This window comes from Schistocerca nitens, chromosome 10, assembly GCF_023898315.1.
Source record: "Schistocerca nitens isolate TAMUIC-IGC-003100 chromosome 10, iqSchNite1.1, whole genome shotgun sequence".
Taxonomy (NCBI): Eukaryota; Metazoa; Arthropoda; class Insecta; order Orthoptera; family Acrididae; genus Schistocerca; species Schistocerca nitens.
In genome coordinates, this window is record NC_064623.1 from 127,988,642 (window position 1) to 128,007,620 (window position 18,979).

An 18,979-nucleotide genomic window follows, 5' to 3' on the forward strand; every position below is an offset into this window, starting at 1 on the left:
ATGCTGTGAATGTACATAAAAAATGTCCATCTTCACTACATTGTAAATTTTATTGTTAACATTCATAAAAACAGTATTTCATTACAACAATATAGAGCATACCACTATTCAGTCTAATCTGTAAAACTTGTACTTGTTTACTTTATAAAAATATACCATTTTTGTAAAACAGTAATTTACATGTACTTTATAAAATATACCACCAGCAATATAATCATCATGATAATCATTTGCTAGAAATAAATCAACCTCACAAAAGTTTATAACTGTACTTGTTTTTGTATCACTAATTTTATCATGTACAGGTGATACTTTGGAATGGAAATTAAGTATGCTAAGTACATTTTCAAGAATTGCTGGCTGGAGCCAGTATAAGGAAACCCTTCACCTAAGACAAGGTATTCTACAGTCTGAACAGCACCAGTATTGAATCACAGAAAAAGCTACAGCATAACGGAGCACACAAAGTACATAGCTTTCACTTTTCATGTAAACAATGTGTACTCTGTGGAAGTTTGATGCTAGCCACCATTCTTTTTAACAATGACAATTGTCTAGATTATTAAAATTTAGTTACTTCAATAAAAATAAACTTGAACTGATTTTCATGCTTTTATTTCTAATATACCTAAATGAAGCTGTACAGTTTTGTATGTCTGGTTACATATTGAAAATTTTCATGCAGGTTACAGCACAGGAGGTGCCTCCTGTGGAGTGTCGTCTCTTTTAACAGGCTTCTTCTTATCACCAGGAAGAGGTGGCAGGTCGTGAAGGCCACACACGCGATTTGCCGGCACAGCCCGATCTGAAAGGACGTCAGGTATTAGGCATGTGTTCATAATGAAAAGCACCTGAATAACAATCTTCTGCTTTCCTGGACCACAAAAATCACAAACAAAATAAACATCACATTCTTCACATATTTATTCTCTCCAAAGAATAAGCTCATCAGACAAAATGTTAGTCATCCCCTTAAACACACTAATTGTTTTAGAACACTGTATGAGGAGTAGAGCTGGTAACAGATGATCATGTGGTCCTCCAACACTGAGGTAAGTCATGACAGTGGTGTGGCGTGTATGTACTGGTCAGTTGTGTGCAATGAGCGCAGCCCGACAGATGGCTCGATGTGGAGGCGTGACATAATGACTGAATCAAACTCTATTGTTGGAGTATCAACACATGATGTTCCACATACAAACATGGCGTAAGAGGGATGATCAAAAGATCCTAACAGACAGGGACTGAAGGCACGTATCAGATCACTTCAATTACAATCAATTCCAAATCTGACAGAAATTGCTACAGTTGGTGAATGCAGGCCTCTTTCAACCAGCTTCTGCACAAACACTGTGAGGGGGAACTGCACGAAGTGGACGTTTGGTGACAGGTATCTTACAAAAGGACATTGATCACAATGGCACAAAGTTGCACGTCTTCACTGGGCAGAACAACAGAGAAATTGAATGGTAGCTGGCTAGATCTATATCTACAAGTGTTTTCTGCAATTCACACTTAAATGCCTGGCAGAGGGTTCATTGAACCACTTTTAGACTATCATTCCACTCCCAAATAGCACAGGGGATAGGAGGAGAAGATGAACACTTAATATTTCTGTGTGAGCTGTAATTTCTCTTATTTTATTATGCTAATCATTTTTCCCAATGTAGGTTGCCATCAACAAAACATTTTTACATTCAGAAAAGAAAGTTCATTATCAAAATTTCGTGAAAAGATCTCACTGTAATGAAAAACACCTTTGTTTTAATCATTGCCACCCCAACTCGTGTACCATATCTGCAACAGTCTCCCCTAGATCGTAATAACACCAAAAGAGCTACCCTTCTCTGAACTTTTTCAGTGTTTTTATAGAGCCTATCTGGTACGGATCCCATACCGTGCAGCAATACTCCAGAAAAGAATAGACAACTGTTGTGAAGGCAATCTTTAGGTAGATCTTCTGCATCTTCTAAGTGTCTTGCCAAAAAAATATAGTATTTGGTCTGGCTTCCCCACAACATTTTGTATATGATCACTCCAATTTAAGTTGGTTTAATTGTAACACCTATGTATTTAGTTGAACTAACAGATTTGGTACGATTTATCATAGAACCAAAATTTAATGAATTCCTTTTAACATTCATATGGATAGCTTCACACTTTTCATTATTTAGAGTCAGTTATGACTTTTCACACCACACAGACATCTGGAGGCACATAGTGTGGTGAGACAAGTCAAGTGTGCTGATGGCCCAATGTGGCATTTAACCCAGTATGTGCAGTGTGTCGTTTAGGTTGTAAGAGATGATGATTTGGGCCCACTTGTACAGGATGCTGTGACCACGAACCTGGACGAAACTTCCTCGCAGATTAAAAATGTGTAGTGGACTTTTACTCAAAAACGGCACCTTCAATTTCGCAGTCAAGTACTTTACTGACTGAACCGTCCGAGCATGACCATGAACTGCCCTCACAGCTTTACTTCTGTCAGTACCTCATCTCTTACCTTCCAGAGTTCACAGAAGTGCTCCCGTGAAACTTTCGGGAGTAGTGCTCTCGGAAGGAAGGATATTGGAGCCAGGTGGGCTATTTCCAGAAACAATTTTCACACTACAGTAGAGTTTGTCGTCTTTTGTGGGCAAGCGCTTTGCGGACTGAGCCAACCAACCATGATTCGCCGCATGTAGTCCCAATTTGACAAGCACTCGAGCACACTCCTGCAACTTGACTGGTAGTTTAGCATCTCTTACCTGGATCTCTAAATGTGCCTAATTTAAAAGAAATCTGAGTGGGTCAGGTTGAGTGATGCATTGAAGTGACATGGAATTACCCACTGATAACTTCTGGGACTATTTGGAACAGTGAGTGAAATGCAGCAATCAAAATCTCAGGAATTTGGTAGTTCTATGGGACCTAATCATCATTAAATGACTTTAGCTGGATACGGCAAACCTGAAGAAACTTGTGGGCTCTCTTCATCACTGAATTGAGGCCATTAGCAAGGCTAGAGGTGGTACATTACACAGTATTAGCGAGTTGGCTCCTGGGGGCTGACTAATTTTCTTGTCCATGGGTCCCTACACTACAAGTGAGTATTCTGAACACAGACGATCATCTAAATGCACCGCAATTGCTAAATATGAATAGGAATTGGAGATACGTTCTAATTTCCTCCTCCCCTCTTTGCTCATCTCCTCCTTCCCCTCCCCCTCTCTTTGCCCATCTCCTCCTACCAACCATATCTATTCTCCTCCTCCAATCCCTCCCTCTCTGTCCCTCTCCTCCTCACCCCCCCCCCCACTTCATCATCTGTCCATATCTCCCCCCCCCTCCCGACCTTGAGTCTTGTTTATTATTATTGCCGATGAAGCCTCAACTAGGTAAATAAGATGGGATCATTGGTTACGAGATACGAGAGACTTCTCCTGCTGCCCGATCTGTGAGGATAGTACTTTCAATGACAATATTTTGAATACTTTTAATCTGCATATGGGTACAATCACAAAGTTTAAGATGGTTCAGATTCCATAGTAGTATTCTAATCATAAGTCAGTAAGCCATAAATATATCTTTCTTGCTTTCTGTTAAAACTGACTGTGAGGAAGAAAACAAAACAGAACATAGCTGTGTATACAATTTTTATTTAAAATTACATATACGGCATTCTGGCCTGAGCTGCCGGAGTTGACAGTCATGTGCATGTGAGCTGTGCTTGCTTGTGTGAAATGGTGCATGTTTCTCCTTTTATCACGAAAGCTGAGGTTGATTTGGTGGAGGGGAACAAACAGTTAAGTCACAGGTCCCATTGGGCTTGGGAAGGATAGGGAAGGAATTCGTCTCCGGTCAAAGGAACCATCCCGGCATTTGCCTCAAGCGATTTGGGGAAATCACAGAAAATCTAAATCAGGATGGTCGAATGTGGGTTTAAAACATTATCCTCCCGAATGACGAAGGCTCAGGCTGAAAGCTTATGTGTAGGTGTTTTTTAATTGTGTGTGTCTGAAACTCAGCTTGTTATCTGGATCTGGGAGATGTGTCATTTTCTACCAGATTTGTCGATACCAAACCTAATATGAGGGAGGTTGTAAATGTTTTCTTATATTTTTGTCAACATTTTTTTTTTGAGAATTGTAATTTGCCTTATTTTATGCTAATTTGCTTATATGTTTGAGAGTGACAGCATATTGATTAATAGTAGTAGATGTAAAAGAATATCAAAGAGACTGGTTACAAGTGAAAGCTTGTGTGTTGTGTGAAATGTCTTTGACGCTGGAGTCGTCTTTGACCGTAGTTGGTCGGCAGTGAACTCTCGGTGTGTGATGGTGAACAATGTTCAGGTCCCCGTTATAATAATTTGCAAGTGACCAGCAAGAATGAGTTATTGTATTTTTTTATATAAACATCAAGAAGGAAGCACATTCGGAGAAATGGTATTCGAAGCACCAAAAGTGAGGCAAACGCATTGAACCAGGACATTTCAGCAGCCGACGAAACAGCATTATGGAATCATACTTTCACTAGACGACTGAAGCCAACACAGAAAAGTCAAATATCATCTTATAAACATTTCACGGAAAAGTGAGTACCGTCACGAAATATGCTAAATTCAAGTATATAAAAATAGTGAGCATATTTCAACTGGGGACTGTAGCCGGGATATTGTGTTCACGTGACCTTCAACAGTGCTACGAAGAAGAAAATTTTTGTGTGTTAATACCAGTTTTTCAGAATGTGTGTTACAGTATTTGTGTTCACCAAGAAGTAAAAGTTTTGGAGAAGAAATGTTTCAAAAAAAAAAAAAAAAAAAAATAAAAATAAAAAAAAAAAATAAAAATCGACAGAAGAAGGAATTTCAAGAATTTTGGTCAACAATCACATGGATGGAAAACATGGATTTGCAGCAGTAGAGTGTTCCAGATAGGTCACGAAACTCTTGTATTTTGTTAAAATAATATTTTTATCTTGTTTTCTATAGCGGTGTTTAAATTTTTTTTTTTCCTTCACAATGACTTATGAGATTTTCGAGAGTATTGTGCCTAAAGCAGAAAATAGTAATTTAAAGACTTCGAAAATCAGGACAGGTCAAATGAAACAGAAAGAACCGATCAATTTGATTTAATAAGTTTTCTTGTAAATTTCACAAAGAAATTAAACAATCACTTGACGACAATAAGACATACTGGGATGAAAAAATTGATAACATTTTGTTGCAAGTTCAAGCAGTCAATACCCAAGTGGGTGATCTTTCGAACAGGGTTGGGAGTGTTAAGAAAAATTGAATCTGTGGAAGCAAAAGTAAAAGAAATTGATGCTAAATTGAGCGATGAAATTAATACTGCAAAAAATGAGTTACTGGCAGATAGGGAAGGAAATTTAATTGATTTTAATGAGATAAAAGGAGAAATTAAAAATTTGGACGAGAACACAAAAGTTTTAGTAAAAAATGTAGAACAAAAAACTGACAATCGTTTGGTTACTCTAGAAAAAAAGTAGAATGCAATGACTTAGAAAACAAAAAATCTGTCAAAGAACTTAGCAAAAAAAATTGAAAGTTTCGAGATTGAATTTCAAAGCAAAAATCACAATGTAAACACATGCAATCTTTTATCAAATATTCCAGTGAAGCACTTTTTGGTACAGTACTGTACAGTACTGTAAGGATTGTTTTTTACCTCACTCACCAGATGATTTGAAAATTAAATTTGTGAAAAAATTCTTGGATGGGGAAGCTTTGACTTGGGCAAACCAGATTGTAACTGTGGGGATAACCTTTTCAGAATTTGAATCAAAATTTCCGGAAAATTTTTGGGATGGTCTTAAACAAACTAGAATCAAAAGTGAATTTTTGAATGGGAGAAACTATAGAGAATCAGATAGGAGCATGAAACAATTTTGCAAAAGTGAACTTCAAAAAACTTATTCATTTAACAAAACCTTTGGATGACTATCAAAATTGATACCTTAAAGAGAAGATTGCCATCAGCAATGCAGTTGAGTTTAGTTCATTGTCCTGATAGTAATGTTGAGCAGTTTCTCAATTATATTGAGAAGTTGGATAGGGTAACAACAAGAACACACAGTGGGTTTACTCAGAAAGGTAGGGGTCAAAATGGGGGGAAATGATAACTTTCAAAAAGGGAACAAAACAATTATCATGGTGTCAGTCAAAATTCAGGGAATATAACAATTTTCAAAAGAAGGACCATAATTTTCATCCAAAACAAGAACAACACTTTCGCAGAAATAATCAACAAAATAGAGAACACTTTAGAGATCAAAATCACAGAAATTTTGCTAGAGATCAGTACAACAGAAACTACCAACAACCAGGTAATGTTTGGCATAGGAATGGGAACAGAAATGTTGATCAGAGACATTGGCAGAACCACAATCAGCAGTTCAAACAGGAACCAGTTGTAATTCAGGAAATAAAAAACGAGTAGACGCCCCCTTGAAGGTCTACAAGGTTGAGGCAGAAGGTGAGAGTGATGAAAGGACCAATGGATGTGACTATCATAAACCCAAACACGACAGACCCAAACCTAAGCTATCACATGGGGTCATTAGTTGTTGCTTATTGAAGAAATTTCAGGAGGAAAATAATAATGATATTGATAAAGATAACATTTTCAGTACCCAAGAACATACAGTAGATAAAAGTAATTGTGATTCATTTAATTTAACAGTTTTTTACACTTGGGCAGAAAAGAACAACACTTTGTCAGATGATGTAATTTGTAGTAGTTCAGAGACGTGTGTGAATGAAAGAGAGAGTGCATGCTATGAGAATGAATGTATTGGTGAAAGGGATCTGGTAACTTTAGAAAGGGGAAATAATATTTTGGGGGATAATATGAATGTGTATGACCTGAATATTTGTAATGATGATAATGTTGATGATAAAGTTGATAATGATGGTAATGGTATTGATGATGATGTTGAGAAAAGGTGTTTCATTAGTTTAAATAGGGAGTTGGGTATACACATGGTTGAAAATGGATTAAATAGTGAGAATATTATAGAAATTCCCAGGGATGTTACCAGGATGAATAAGACTCGCAAGCAGGGTGTATGTAAAAGTGTGAATTTTGATGTTGTTGGTAAAGAATCTGACTACACAAATAATGACGACACATGTATAACTTCTAGCCTAAGTGAAACATTTACAGATACTAATGACACACACACATTTCTTATGAATCTATGGCTGAACAGTGAAAATATTTCTTTTGACAAAAACTTTAGGAAGATGCTTATTAATGTATGTGACACCATATGTCCTGAGTGGTGGAAAAAGATGAGATTTTATTTTTGAAAAGCTGAAGGATAAGTACTTCAATAGTATACAATGTGATTTGGATGAAAATTCTTGGCTATTTGAGATAATAGAGAGTACTAATGATAATTTTGTATCTTGTGCAAATTTTGTAACTGTGACAAATAATGCATATGATGGTATACCATATGATTCTGACAAGTATAGGTTTGGGGAAATTTAAAGTGATTTATTAGATGAGGATACAGGTTCTGAGAAAAGTGTCAATTTTGCAGTCCATATATATATATATATATATATATATATATATATATATATATATATATATATATATATATATATATATATATATATATGAATTTAAGCAAGCCAGAAAGAATGCCTCGAAAACTATTCGCAACACCAAGAGACAATATGAAAAACAACAACTGGACTCAATCGAAGAGAATTTCAAGAAATGCAACACGGCAGCTTGGTACAAAACATTCAACCAGAAACTCCGAGGATACCAGTCCCCTTGCCTAAACCTTATGAGAAATAATAAGACTCTCGCCACCAACAATACTGAAAACTGTGAAATCCAGGCTGAATATTTTGAGACACTCCTAAACTGCCAAACACCCATCCAGACTCTCAGTTTTACGCAACCTGAAACATTACCAACACATTCAACACCTCCGACACGAGAGGAAATCACAAACATAATCAAAAATCTCAAAAACAGGAAAGCATGTAGAGAAGACACAATTACAGCAGAAATGCTCAAGCTTGGGGGAGAAACATCAGTAGAAGCACTACACAAAGAACTTGAACAAGTATGGGAAACCAAGAAAATCCCAAGTCACTGGAAAACTGCCCTAATTCACCCTTTGTGGTGACAAAAGGGATGTTAACAACTATCGTGGAATATCGCTTCTCCCAGTCCCATACAAAATTCTATCAAAAGCCCTGCTCAATCGTCTATCACCAATTATAGAGGGAAAACTTGGAGAATATCAAGCTGGCTTCAGACCAGGAAGATCCTGCGCCGAACAAATTTTTAACCTCAAAACAACAATGAATTATTTATCTACAAGGAGCAAGAAATATTTCATAACATTCATTGATTTCAAAAAAGCTTATGACTCAATCGATAGGGACACACTCATCAAAACACATCGAGAATATGAAATAGATGAAACAACAATCACCATAATCAAAGAAACATTAACAAATACAACATCAAAAGTAAAATTCCAAGGAGAAATTTCACGGCATTTCGAGGTCAAAACCGGCGTCAGACAAGGAGATGCGCTGTCCCCGGTACTCTTCAACTGTGTTCTGGATAAAGTCATAGCAGAATGGAGAAAACTCACGCAAAAACATGGAGTTGAGAAAGTCCAAATTGGAGGGAAGTGCTACAAAGCCATTGAAACCAACTGTTTTGCCTTCGCTGACGATCTCGCCTGTTTAGCTTACACACAAAAAGACACAATAAAACAAATAGATTTACTTAAAGAAACTGCTGAAAAAGCAGGCTTGCAAATTTCATTTGAAAAGACAGAAATCATTACAAATATCAAAAATCCACCAAAGAAAATAACTACGAAATATGGGAAAATACAGGTATCTAAACATTTTAAATATCTTGGTGAACTAATTCAGCCTGTGGCCAAAGGTCATCCAGCCTGCAGGGCTAGAATACAAAAACTAGAGACAGCAACTCAATACTGCAGACAAATGTATTCAAAAAAATGTATATCCAAAAACATTAAACTCAGACACTACCAGACTGTCATTAGACCGCAGATACTATATGCATCATAAACACTGGCAAATTTTACATACGCAGAACGGATAGAAAATCGTGAAAGAAGAATTGTGAGGACAATTCTTGGACACAGGAAAATAACAGATGATCAAGGCCAGCCTGTATACAGACTAAAAAGCAACAAAGAAGTGTATACAAAGTGCAGCAAAATTACAGACAAAATTAGAAAAAGAAGATGCTCCTTTTATGCTCACATCATGAGGATGAACCCGAACAGGCTTACAAAACAAATATTTTCGTACATCGCAAATCTAAAAAATTAAAAATTTATGGTTTATCAACACAGAAAGAGATCTAAAAGAAATGGACATAGATCAGGAAACAATATTTAACAGAAACCTTTTTAGAAAAAAACTGAATTCATTCACGGGTTTCGGTGTGAAAATTAAGAAGACTTGTGGAACTAAATGGTCTGAAGAGAGAAAAGCCGCCTTCAGTGCAAGAATGAAAGAAGTGTGGACTGAGAGAAAGACTTCCCAGAAGCGCAAGAAATAACTGTTTTCATGGTCTTTAACGGCCAAATTTGTATAATAATAATAATAATAATAAAGTTCAAATTGAGTCATGGGTTGGTAAATGTTTAATTGATACAGGAAAAGAGATCTCGGGAATATCTGAAAGGTTAAGCAAGAAATTGAAAGTGGGGAAAGATTATGTTGAAATGCCAGTTGTTGAGGTAAAGATAAAAGCTGCTACTGGGAAAAGCAGTAAATTGGTAAAAAGTCAGGCTTTAGTGACATTTTTAATTGAAGGCAAGTTGTTCATACAGGGATGTTTTGTAATTCAGGAATTTAATGAGGATAGTAAAAGTAAATACAGCATTTGATTGGGGCGGAAGAAAACTTTTGATAGAAACCAGTGAAAGGGAATACATTCAGACAAAATTTGTGAAGACACTTGGGGATCAGAGTAATGGAAATTTTGACAGTATCAATTTACTAAAAGAAAATAGAGTGGAGAACATTGAAATTCATACATTTGATACTGATGAAGTTGAATTTGGGAATTTAGTAAATTTGAAAAGTTCAGAAACACAAAATTTATCTGGGGAGCAAAAACAACAGTTAGAAAATCTGCTGTGGGAATACAGTCATGTTTACAGTGACATACCTGGTAGGGTAAAGGGTTATCAGTGAGAGCTTCAGGTAAAACCTCATGAACCATTTTTCATACAACCATACAGTATTGCAATATCAAAAAGACCTGCTGTTGAGAAAGAGCTGAAAAAGATGGAAGGATGTAATATAATAGAAAGGAGTATCAGTGCATATAATAATCCTTTAGTAGCTGTTTCGAAAAAAGGTGGTGGAGTAAGATTGGTTTTGGACTCTAGACACTTAAACAAAATTTTGTTCAGACAGACAGACCATCCCGAAAATACTGATGAGTTAATCTATAAATTTACAGATATAAAATATATGTCAAGTTTGGATCTAACTTCGGGTTTTCATCAGGTACCACTTTCGGTTAATTCTAGAAAATATACTGCTTTCTTGTACAATGGTAAGAGTTACCAATATTCTGTTGTGCCACTTGGGTTAAATTCTTCTGTTTCCAAATTTATAAGAGCTTTGGATCATGTACTGGGGTAAGAACTTGCATCTAAACTGATAATTTATGTAGATGACATTTTGGTTACAGGGCAAAATTGGGAGGAACATTTTTCGATTTTGAAGTCAGTTTGTGAAAAACTTAGAAAAGGGGGGATGACATTGAAATTAGATAAATGTAAATTTGCTGTTTCTGAATTAAAATTTTTGGGACATGTTGTCACAGACAAGGGAATTTTGGCAGGTCCAGAAAAAATTAAAGCAATTTCAGAAATTCCTATTCCTAAGACTAAAAAACAATTAAAGTCATTCTTTGGGTTATGCGGTTATTACCAAAAACATATAAGTGATCAGAGTCTGAATGCACCTTGTTTAAGTCAGTTACTTAAGAAAAACACTGTTTGGGTTTGGGATAAAAGTTGTCAGGAAGAGTTTGATCAAATTAAGCAAGATTTGAGGAAGCAACACTTATTACACAGACCTGATTTTAATTTACCATTTTGTTTGAACACTGATAGCAGTAATTATGGGCTTGGAGCAGAGTTATTTCAAGAAAGAGTAGAGAATGGAGTTATGATACATTGTACCATAGCATTTGCAAGCAGAATGTTGCTCAAGCATGAGAAAAATTATACAGTCACAGAGAAAGAACTTTTGGCAATTCACTGGGCTTTTACAAAATTTAGAATGTACCTTATTGGACATAAAACCATAGTATTTTCGGATCACAAAGCTTTGAGTTACTTACAAGAGTGCAAATTACACCACAGTAGATTGACCAGATGGGCAATATTTCTGCAACAGTTTGACTTTGAAATCAAGCACATAAAAGGTTCTGAGAATGTAGGAGCTGATTCACTTTCAAGGTTACCAATTGGGGGAGAAAAGGAGATTTTTGAACAAGAGGAGGAAAAGCAATTTAAAATTAGATACCTGAAAGGGGTGGAAAATGAGAAAACAATTAGAACTATGTGTAATAAAATTAGGAAAAATCAAAATTTAGTTCAAAGTTGGAAATTAATCAAAGAATGTTTAGGCAAGAAGGGGTATGAGAAACTTGATAAATTTTACAAATTACATAAGGGGATTTTATTTCGGAGAACAGATGTAGATTCTGATAATTGGAAACTGTGTTGGCCAGAGGCAGATGCTGAAAAGCTGATCATTTACATACATGAAAGTTTTGGTCATTGTGGGATACGGAAGTGCATTCAAAAGATACAAGAAAACGTTTATTTTTACAATGTTGGAAAGAAGGTAAGAAAAGAATTGGCAACCTGTGACAAATGTCAGAGAGTTAAAGTGAGCAATCAAAGATGTGGTGGAGAGATGCAAAACATTATTCCGGAAAAACCTTTAGATCTTATCGCTGTGGACTTATATGGAATGTTACCACAGAGTAAAGGTGGTCACTGTTACATATTTGTTATGGTAGATGTATTTTCAAAATTAATTAAACTATATCCAGTGAAAAAAGCCACTAGCCATGAAATAATAATAAAAATTGAAAGAGATTATTTCGCACAGGTGGGTAAACCAAAAGCTATATTATCAGATAATGGTTCACAGTTCACCTCTAAAATTTGGAAAAAGTTTATTGAAAGATCAAAATTGAAGCATATACTTAAATCTGTTTATTGTCCATCCACCAATCCTGCAGAGAGATATATGAGGGAAATTGGGAGACTTTGCAGAACCTATTGCAGCCATAAACATCCAACCTGGTTTGAGCACATTCGAAATTTTGAAGATATTATGAATAGCCTACAACATAGTTCCACAGGATTTTCACCGTATGAGATTATGTTTAATATCAGACCTGCAAATCTTATATCAGAACTTATTGAATTTCCTAAATGTACACCTTTAACTACGCAAGAGAGAGAAGATATTGTCAGGGAAACTATGAGGAAACAAGGGGGAAAAGAGGAATAAAAGACATAACAACAGGGTAAAATTAACAACTTTCGAAATTGGGGATCTTGTTCTGGTAAAATCTCATGAAAAATCAAAAATGTTAACTTCAGAAATTAAAAAATTCTTTGATATCTATATTGGGACTTTTGAAGCATAGAAAATCCACACACTAATGCTTATCGTTTGGTGTACCCTAAGTCAAAGAAATTATTTGGTCTCAGGAATGTTGTCTCTTTGAAACTGTATAAACAGAAATCATAATTTCTAAATTTCAATAACCTATTTTCATTTAAAACAAAAGTCCTCCACCGGAATATGCTTGTTAGAACAAAACTGCCTGTACAACCAAGTATGTATATTTGCATGTATAAATTAATAATTTGAAGTCACATGTTAATTGAAACTGATGAAGAAAAGAAAAAAAAAGCACTGTTGTAACAAAGAATGAGAAAAAGATAACTACTTTCTTTTTACAAAAAAAAAAAGTCTCCATAGTGAGCATTTATGAATTTTTTTATAATTTTTGGAAGCTAAGTCTTCCCTGTGGGTGAAGGCATGCATATGAGGACATGCATGCAAAGATATGTTTCAAAACCAATTTTAGATAAAGCCTCATGATATATGAGCAATTTATTATTCTTTATACTGATGTTGTGGGGAGCAAAATTTCTCTTCACAAGAATGTGACTTGTAGTAATATTGTAGTAGAGATGCAAGTGTACATAAATAATTGTAAAAAATTTAAATAATACTGATGTATCTTTAGCTGTACTAACAAACAAAAAAGAAAGAAATCATATATACAAAAAATTCTAAAAGAAAATCATAAGTAAAAAAAATTACAAAAAATTAAAAAAAATATATAAAATTCAAAAAGAAAATCAGAAGTGATTATATATATATATATACACACACACACACACACACACACACACACACTACACTATATATGTCCAGTATCATTTTTTATTACACAATATGTAAGCAAAATGAAATTAACAGTAATATGGGGAACAAAAAATTTAATTATGAGAACCAGTTGGTACATAGTGTGACCACAGAAATGGTTGTAGATATCTTGTTCTAGCAAATGAGTTTTACGTAACTATTATTTTCAATCTGTATGCTGTATTTTAGAATATTTGTCATGTATGTTTTATGCCATGTATATTTGTCATGTTAAATAATTTCTTTACTTGAATTTTTCGTGTATGAGATGATAGGGAAGGATCATTACAACAACAGCCAGTAACAAGTCCACAGATTCTAACAGTCCAAATTTGGAAGAGGTTATCAGACTTCATCATTTCCGTATTAATTTTGTAATACAGATCCATTACTGAGTGTGGTCGGGATTTTGTTGTATATGTTCATAACAACAAAAAGCCCTGGGGAGCAGTTGTAATGGATCTGGAAGATGTGTTATTTTCTACCAGATTTGTCGATACCAAATCTAATGAGGGAGGTTGTAAATGTTTTCTTATATTTTTGTCAAAATATTTTTTATGAATTGTAATTTGCCTTATTTTATGCTAATTTGCTTATATGTTTGAGGGTGACAGCATATTGATTAATATTAGTAGATGTGACAAAGAATATCAAAGAGACTGGTTACAAGTACAAGCTAGTGTGTTGTGTGAAATGTCTTTGACGCTGGAGTCATCATTGACCGTAGTCAGTAGGCAGTGAACTCTCGGTGTGTGACGGTGAACAATGTTCAGGTCTCCGTTATAATAATTTGCAAGTGACCAGCAAGAATGAGTTATTGTATTTTTTTATATAAACATCAAGAAGGAAGCACATTCGGAGAAATGGCATTTGAAGCACCAAAAATGAGGCAAACGCATTGAACCAGGACATTTCAGCAGCCGACGAAACAGCATTATGGAATCATACTTTCACTAGACGACTGAAGCCAACACAGAAAAATCAAATATCATCTTATAAACATTTCACGGAAAAGTGAGTACTGTCACGAAATATGCTAAATTCAAGTATATAAAAATAGTGAGCATATTTCAGTGAGTAGCGACCTATCTTTTCTTACATTGTTGAAATAAAGAGAACGAATATATACGGAAGAAACAATTTGTCTAATGCTTTAAATGGCCTGCTATTGTAATTAAAACAGACTGCAAGAAAGAAAATAAAACCACACATTTTCACAGCACAACACAGTTCCACTGCAATAAATTTTAACAGAAAACCTGTACAAAGTTGTTTAAAAAAAATACAGCCTATGTCTGTCTAAAAGTTTGTTAAAGCCTCATGTAAAAATCTGTAAGCTGATCAAAAACTTTCTGTATTTTTGGTAACAATGATTCAATGTTTCTAAGATGCAGTTATCTGAAACTCAAAGTCTTTGCTTTGTTGGCCATTTGAAGTGTTCATCAGAGTCTGTTGCTGGACTACTTAAAAGATATTCCTTTGGCAACAAGGGCTAGAATGTACTCTGTTAAAGTCGTAGTTCAAAAAATATGCTTATATTAAGATCTGCAAATACAGACTCTCTCTTGTGGAGTTGCTAGTCTCCCAATGGGCCGGGCATCTCCACAAGTGGCGGGTAGAGGAATACTCACCAGATACGGTGGGTATCCGGGAAATAAAATACGTGGGGGGACCAAAACTAGTGGCTGCTGCCTGGTAGCAAAATACTAGGTTATCAAAGGCTAAAGGAAGAAAACCTTGAGAATAAATTAGCTGGTCCCCCAGGTTGGGGGTTGTGCAGTGAGCCATCTCCTCACTCTTGTGAAAAAATTAAAATGCTAGAAAACCGAATAATATTCCTCAGAGAAACTCTTGGACAATGAACTGGTGAAGAAAAAAGGAAAATGACATTTGGATGCTAGAACATACAAGGTATCTACACAAAACTAAATATACTACCAACTGAACTTGACAGGTTCAAAATGGATGACAACATTCTCTCGAAGACCAAGAGGAAAGGCAAAGGAGAACAACAACTTGGTAATCATGTACATATTTGGAGTCGGTGTCTTAAGTAATAAGAGCCAAAGCAGGAGTCTCCATTACGATAAAGAAATCATGGAAAAACAGAATCACAAATTGGAAGTTTACTAATGACTGTATTATTTCGGTGGAAATGACACTTATTTTCCAAGGAAGTTGTAATTATTGGAGAAAGTTACTTTCTGGACAGTCCTTATGGAGACTATAGAAAAAAATCCCAAGAAGGAAGGAACTGATTATCATGCAGGAGATGAACAGAAGAGTAGGAATTATAGAATCGTGTATGATAGTGGAAAAACATGGAGAGACAGAATATAAGACAATGGAGAATGATTGGAATTTGTGAACCGTGTGATCTGAAAATTATCAGCTCATTTTTTACACACAAGGATATTCATAAATATTCTTAGCGACATAATAATAGAGAACTTCGTTCTATAATAGATTATATTATCATTAGACAGACAAGTAGTTTCATGACAGCAGATGTTAGATCTTACAGAGGAACCACTAAGGATCAGACCATTATCTAGTGAAAATGACAAGTTTTTGGCCATGGAAGAACAAAAAGAATGATACTAACAACACTAAAACAGATTGTGCTGAGAAAGCTCGAAATCTACACTACAATGCTGAAAGTGTATACGATGAAAGCATGTGAACATTCTTTGCTGCCAGACTGGAAAGGACATAAGAAGAATCATTTGAAGAAAGTACAAAAGAAATATATGAATACCCAAAAACTAATGTTATAAATATAGCAACAGAGGTGCTGGGCACAAGAGAAAACAACCACAGCTGCACAGCAGACTGACAGTCGGACGAAATAGAGGTGGCAATTAAAGAAAAGAGAAATGCATTTAATCAAAGGCTGGATTATAAATTGGAAGCAACAAGAACAATGGACAAGGAAAAGAAGAACAAAGCGATGAAAAAAATATGGATAGCAAAGAATATAGCATGGGGAAGGACAAGTGCCAATGTCAATAGCAAACTAGGATTTGGGAGAACGAAAGAAGTGTGGTCAATATTAAAAGGGTTTCAACAAGGGATGAAAGTCAAAACCAATGTTTAACTGACAATACAAAGTGAATGAGGTGAATATTACCAGAAATTATTAAATGAGGATAGAAGAACAGTAAACCACCTGGACCAGGCAGTATCAATGCCGAGTTCTTAAAAAATGGCAGTGACAAAATTGTGGAACTAATAATGCGGTTATTCAATAAAATGTTACATGGTGATTCAATACCCAAGAAAATTAATACCATATTTAAGTAAATGGCTGCAAAAGCTGCTCGAACTATAAAGGTATTCGTGCTGTTAATACATTAAAGAAAATTTTTGGAAAAATAGTTAAAAACAAGCTAGAAATAAATTTCAAAACCCAGGAAGAACAAATTGACTTCACAACTGGTAGATCATGCTCGCACAATATTTTCACATTACGACAGATCTTAGAGAAACATAAGGAGCAATCACAAAACATAGGATTAACCTTCATAGATTTAGAAAAAGCATATAATACTGCCCAGAAAAAACTACTTTGGAGAGCATTACATATGGTGAACATAAATGGTACTTTGATTAAAATAATACAAAACATCATATATGTCACAGAAATTTAGAACAAGCAAAGATCTGTTACAAGACTGCCCCATGTCACTTACATTATTTAAAAACTATATAGGCATTAGAGACCTGGTCTCGCAAATGCAATGGAATGAGTCTTAGAAATTAAAGACTGAGTTTATTTACATCACCTACTATTTGCTGGTGATCAAACAGTTATAGCACAAGACAGGGAGGATGCAAATTATATATGTAATCAGTTAGGAATGGAATACAGGAACTGGGGATTGAAGATTAATTATCTGGAAACAGAATACTTCACCAATGATTCAGATGACTTCTACATATAGGGGAAAGAGAATTAAGAATGTCAATACTTTATTATTTGGTATCCATTTTAGAGGCAGAAGGAAAATCAGAGACAGAAATTAATAAAGATTTAGCAGGGGCAGGAAGGTCACTGGGATGCTCAACTTAATCTTATGGAGCAGAAATGTAATAAACCTAACCAAAAAAATCATATATAAATTGATATTAGAGAGCATACTTACGTATGGAGTTAAGACAAGGACTACTAGTCTGAACCACACAAAGAAAAACTACAAGTGGTAGAAATGGACTTCTGGAGAAGATGAGCTAAAATTTCTACATAAGAGAGAATAAGAAACGATGAAATAATAAAGTGAATGTAAGTAAGTGAAAGAATACATGACATGATGGATAGAAGGAAGTTACAATGATACAGGCACGTAAGAAGAATGGAGGAAGCCAGAATACTGAAAATGATCCTGGAATGGGAACCAGAGGGAAAGAAGAGAAGATGACACCCTATGCCAACCAGGAAGCAAATTTTCAATTAACAAGGAGAAGACTTTGCACAGAGGAAGAAGATGTACAAGATCAAAACAGCTGGAGGGGCCTGAGGAGATAAATTAAGATCTTATGTAACAATGTAATAATTTCCAGGTATTTGTTACGTTGGAGATAAACCTATGTATAAAGGAAAATCTCAATAAATAAATAATAAATATGTATACTGTGTGTGGAAGATGCTTGTGCATATGTAGTATTCACGGAGAGTAGCAACATGATTTTAACACAGAAAACATGCCAAAGATAATTTAAAACATTTTTAGGATAATTTTTTGTACTGATAACCACATATCACTAACATGTGGAGTTTTGCTGATTGAAAATGAAAAGCATGCCTGCAAATTTTACTTGTCTTTAGAGTTAATGGCCACTCACAGCTCTCCCCATGAATGTCACAAACCAGCATTGTCATGGAAGGCAGGTCCAGGCAATTGTTGAAACTACTATTTTCATTTTTTTATATAACAAGTAGTGCAAAACATCTTACAGAATTTCTATGATGTGTGTGGCATATTTTCCAAAACATTTAAGTTGTTGTGATGATTTGGGTTTAGGAGGCACTCAACATCATGGTCATCAGCACCCTGACGAAAAGTCAGCATGCAAATCTCATGTGTGGGGACAAAGGCTGCCCACACATATGGAGCAGTTTATAATGTATTAGTCTGCCACCCTTCCCCACCAATTTACAGATGAGACCTGACAGTTCACAAAATTTCACCACCCTTGTCACACTGGAATCAGTATCTGCAAGGATGGTGGGCTGATCTCCAGCGAGACTGAGGACTGCTCTACTATCAGTATCTAGGATACACGTAGCCACAAAACGCTGAACTGAAAGTGGAACACCACAAACTTCACAGAGTGGTGGATCCTCCTGCCAGAGGAGGAAGCCACGTGTTAAAGGGCTGTGCCGATGTGCAGTCTGGTAAGCAGAACCTCCTTCCAGTGGTGAGGCTGACATGAAGCCCGCCAAGACTTTGTGGTAGATTTGAGTGACTGCAGTTTGTT

General features: G+C 35.5%; 1 protein-coding gene across 2 annotated transcripts in view; it reads right to left on the minus strand.

The window, feature by feature from the left end:
- Positions 1 to 599: 599 nt before the first annotated feature.
- Positions 600 to 18,979, minus strand: part of LOC126210047 (persulfide dioxygenase ETHE1, mitochondrial) — a 72,509-nt gene continuing 54,129 nt past the window's right edge. For both annotated transcript variants that reach the window (XM_049939157.1, XM_049939156.1), the window contains one exon: positions 600 to 805. In XM_049939157.1, the coding sequence (XP_049795114.1) occupies positions 687 to 805 (119 nt within the window). In that variant the 3' untranslated portion in view covers positions 600 to 686. The remainder of the gene's footprint in view (positions 806 to 18,979) is intronic.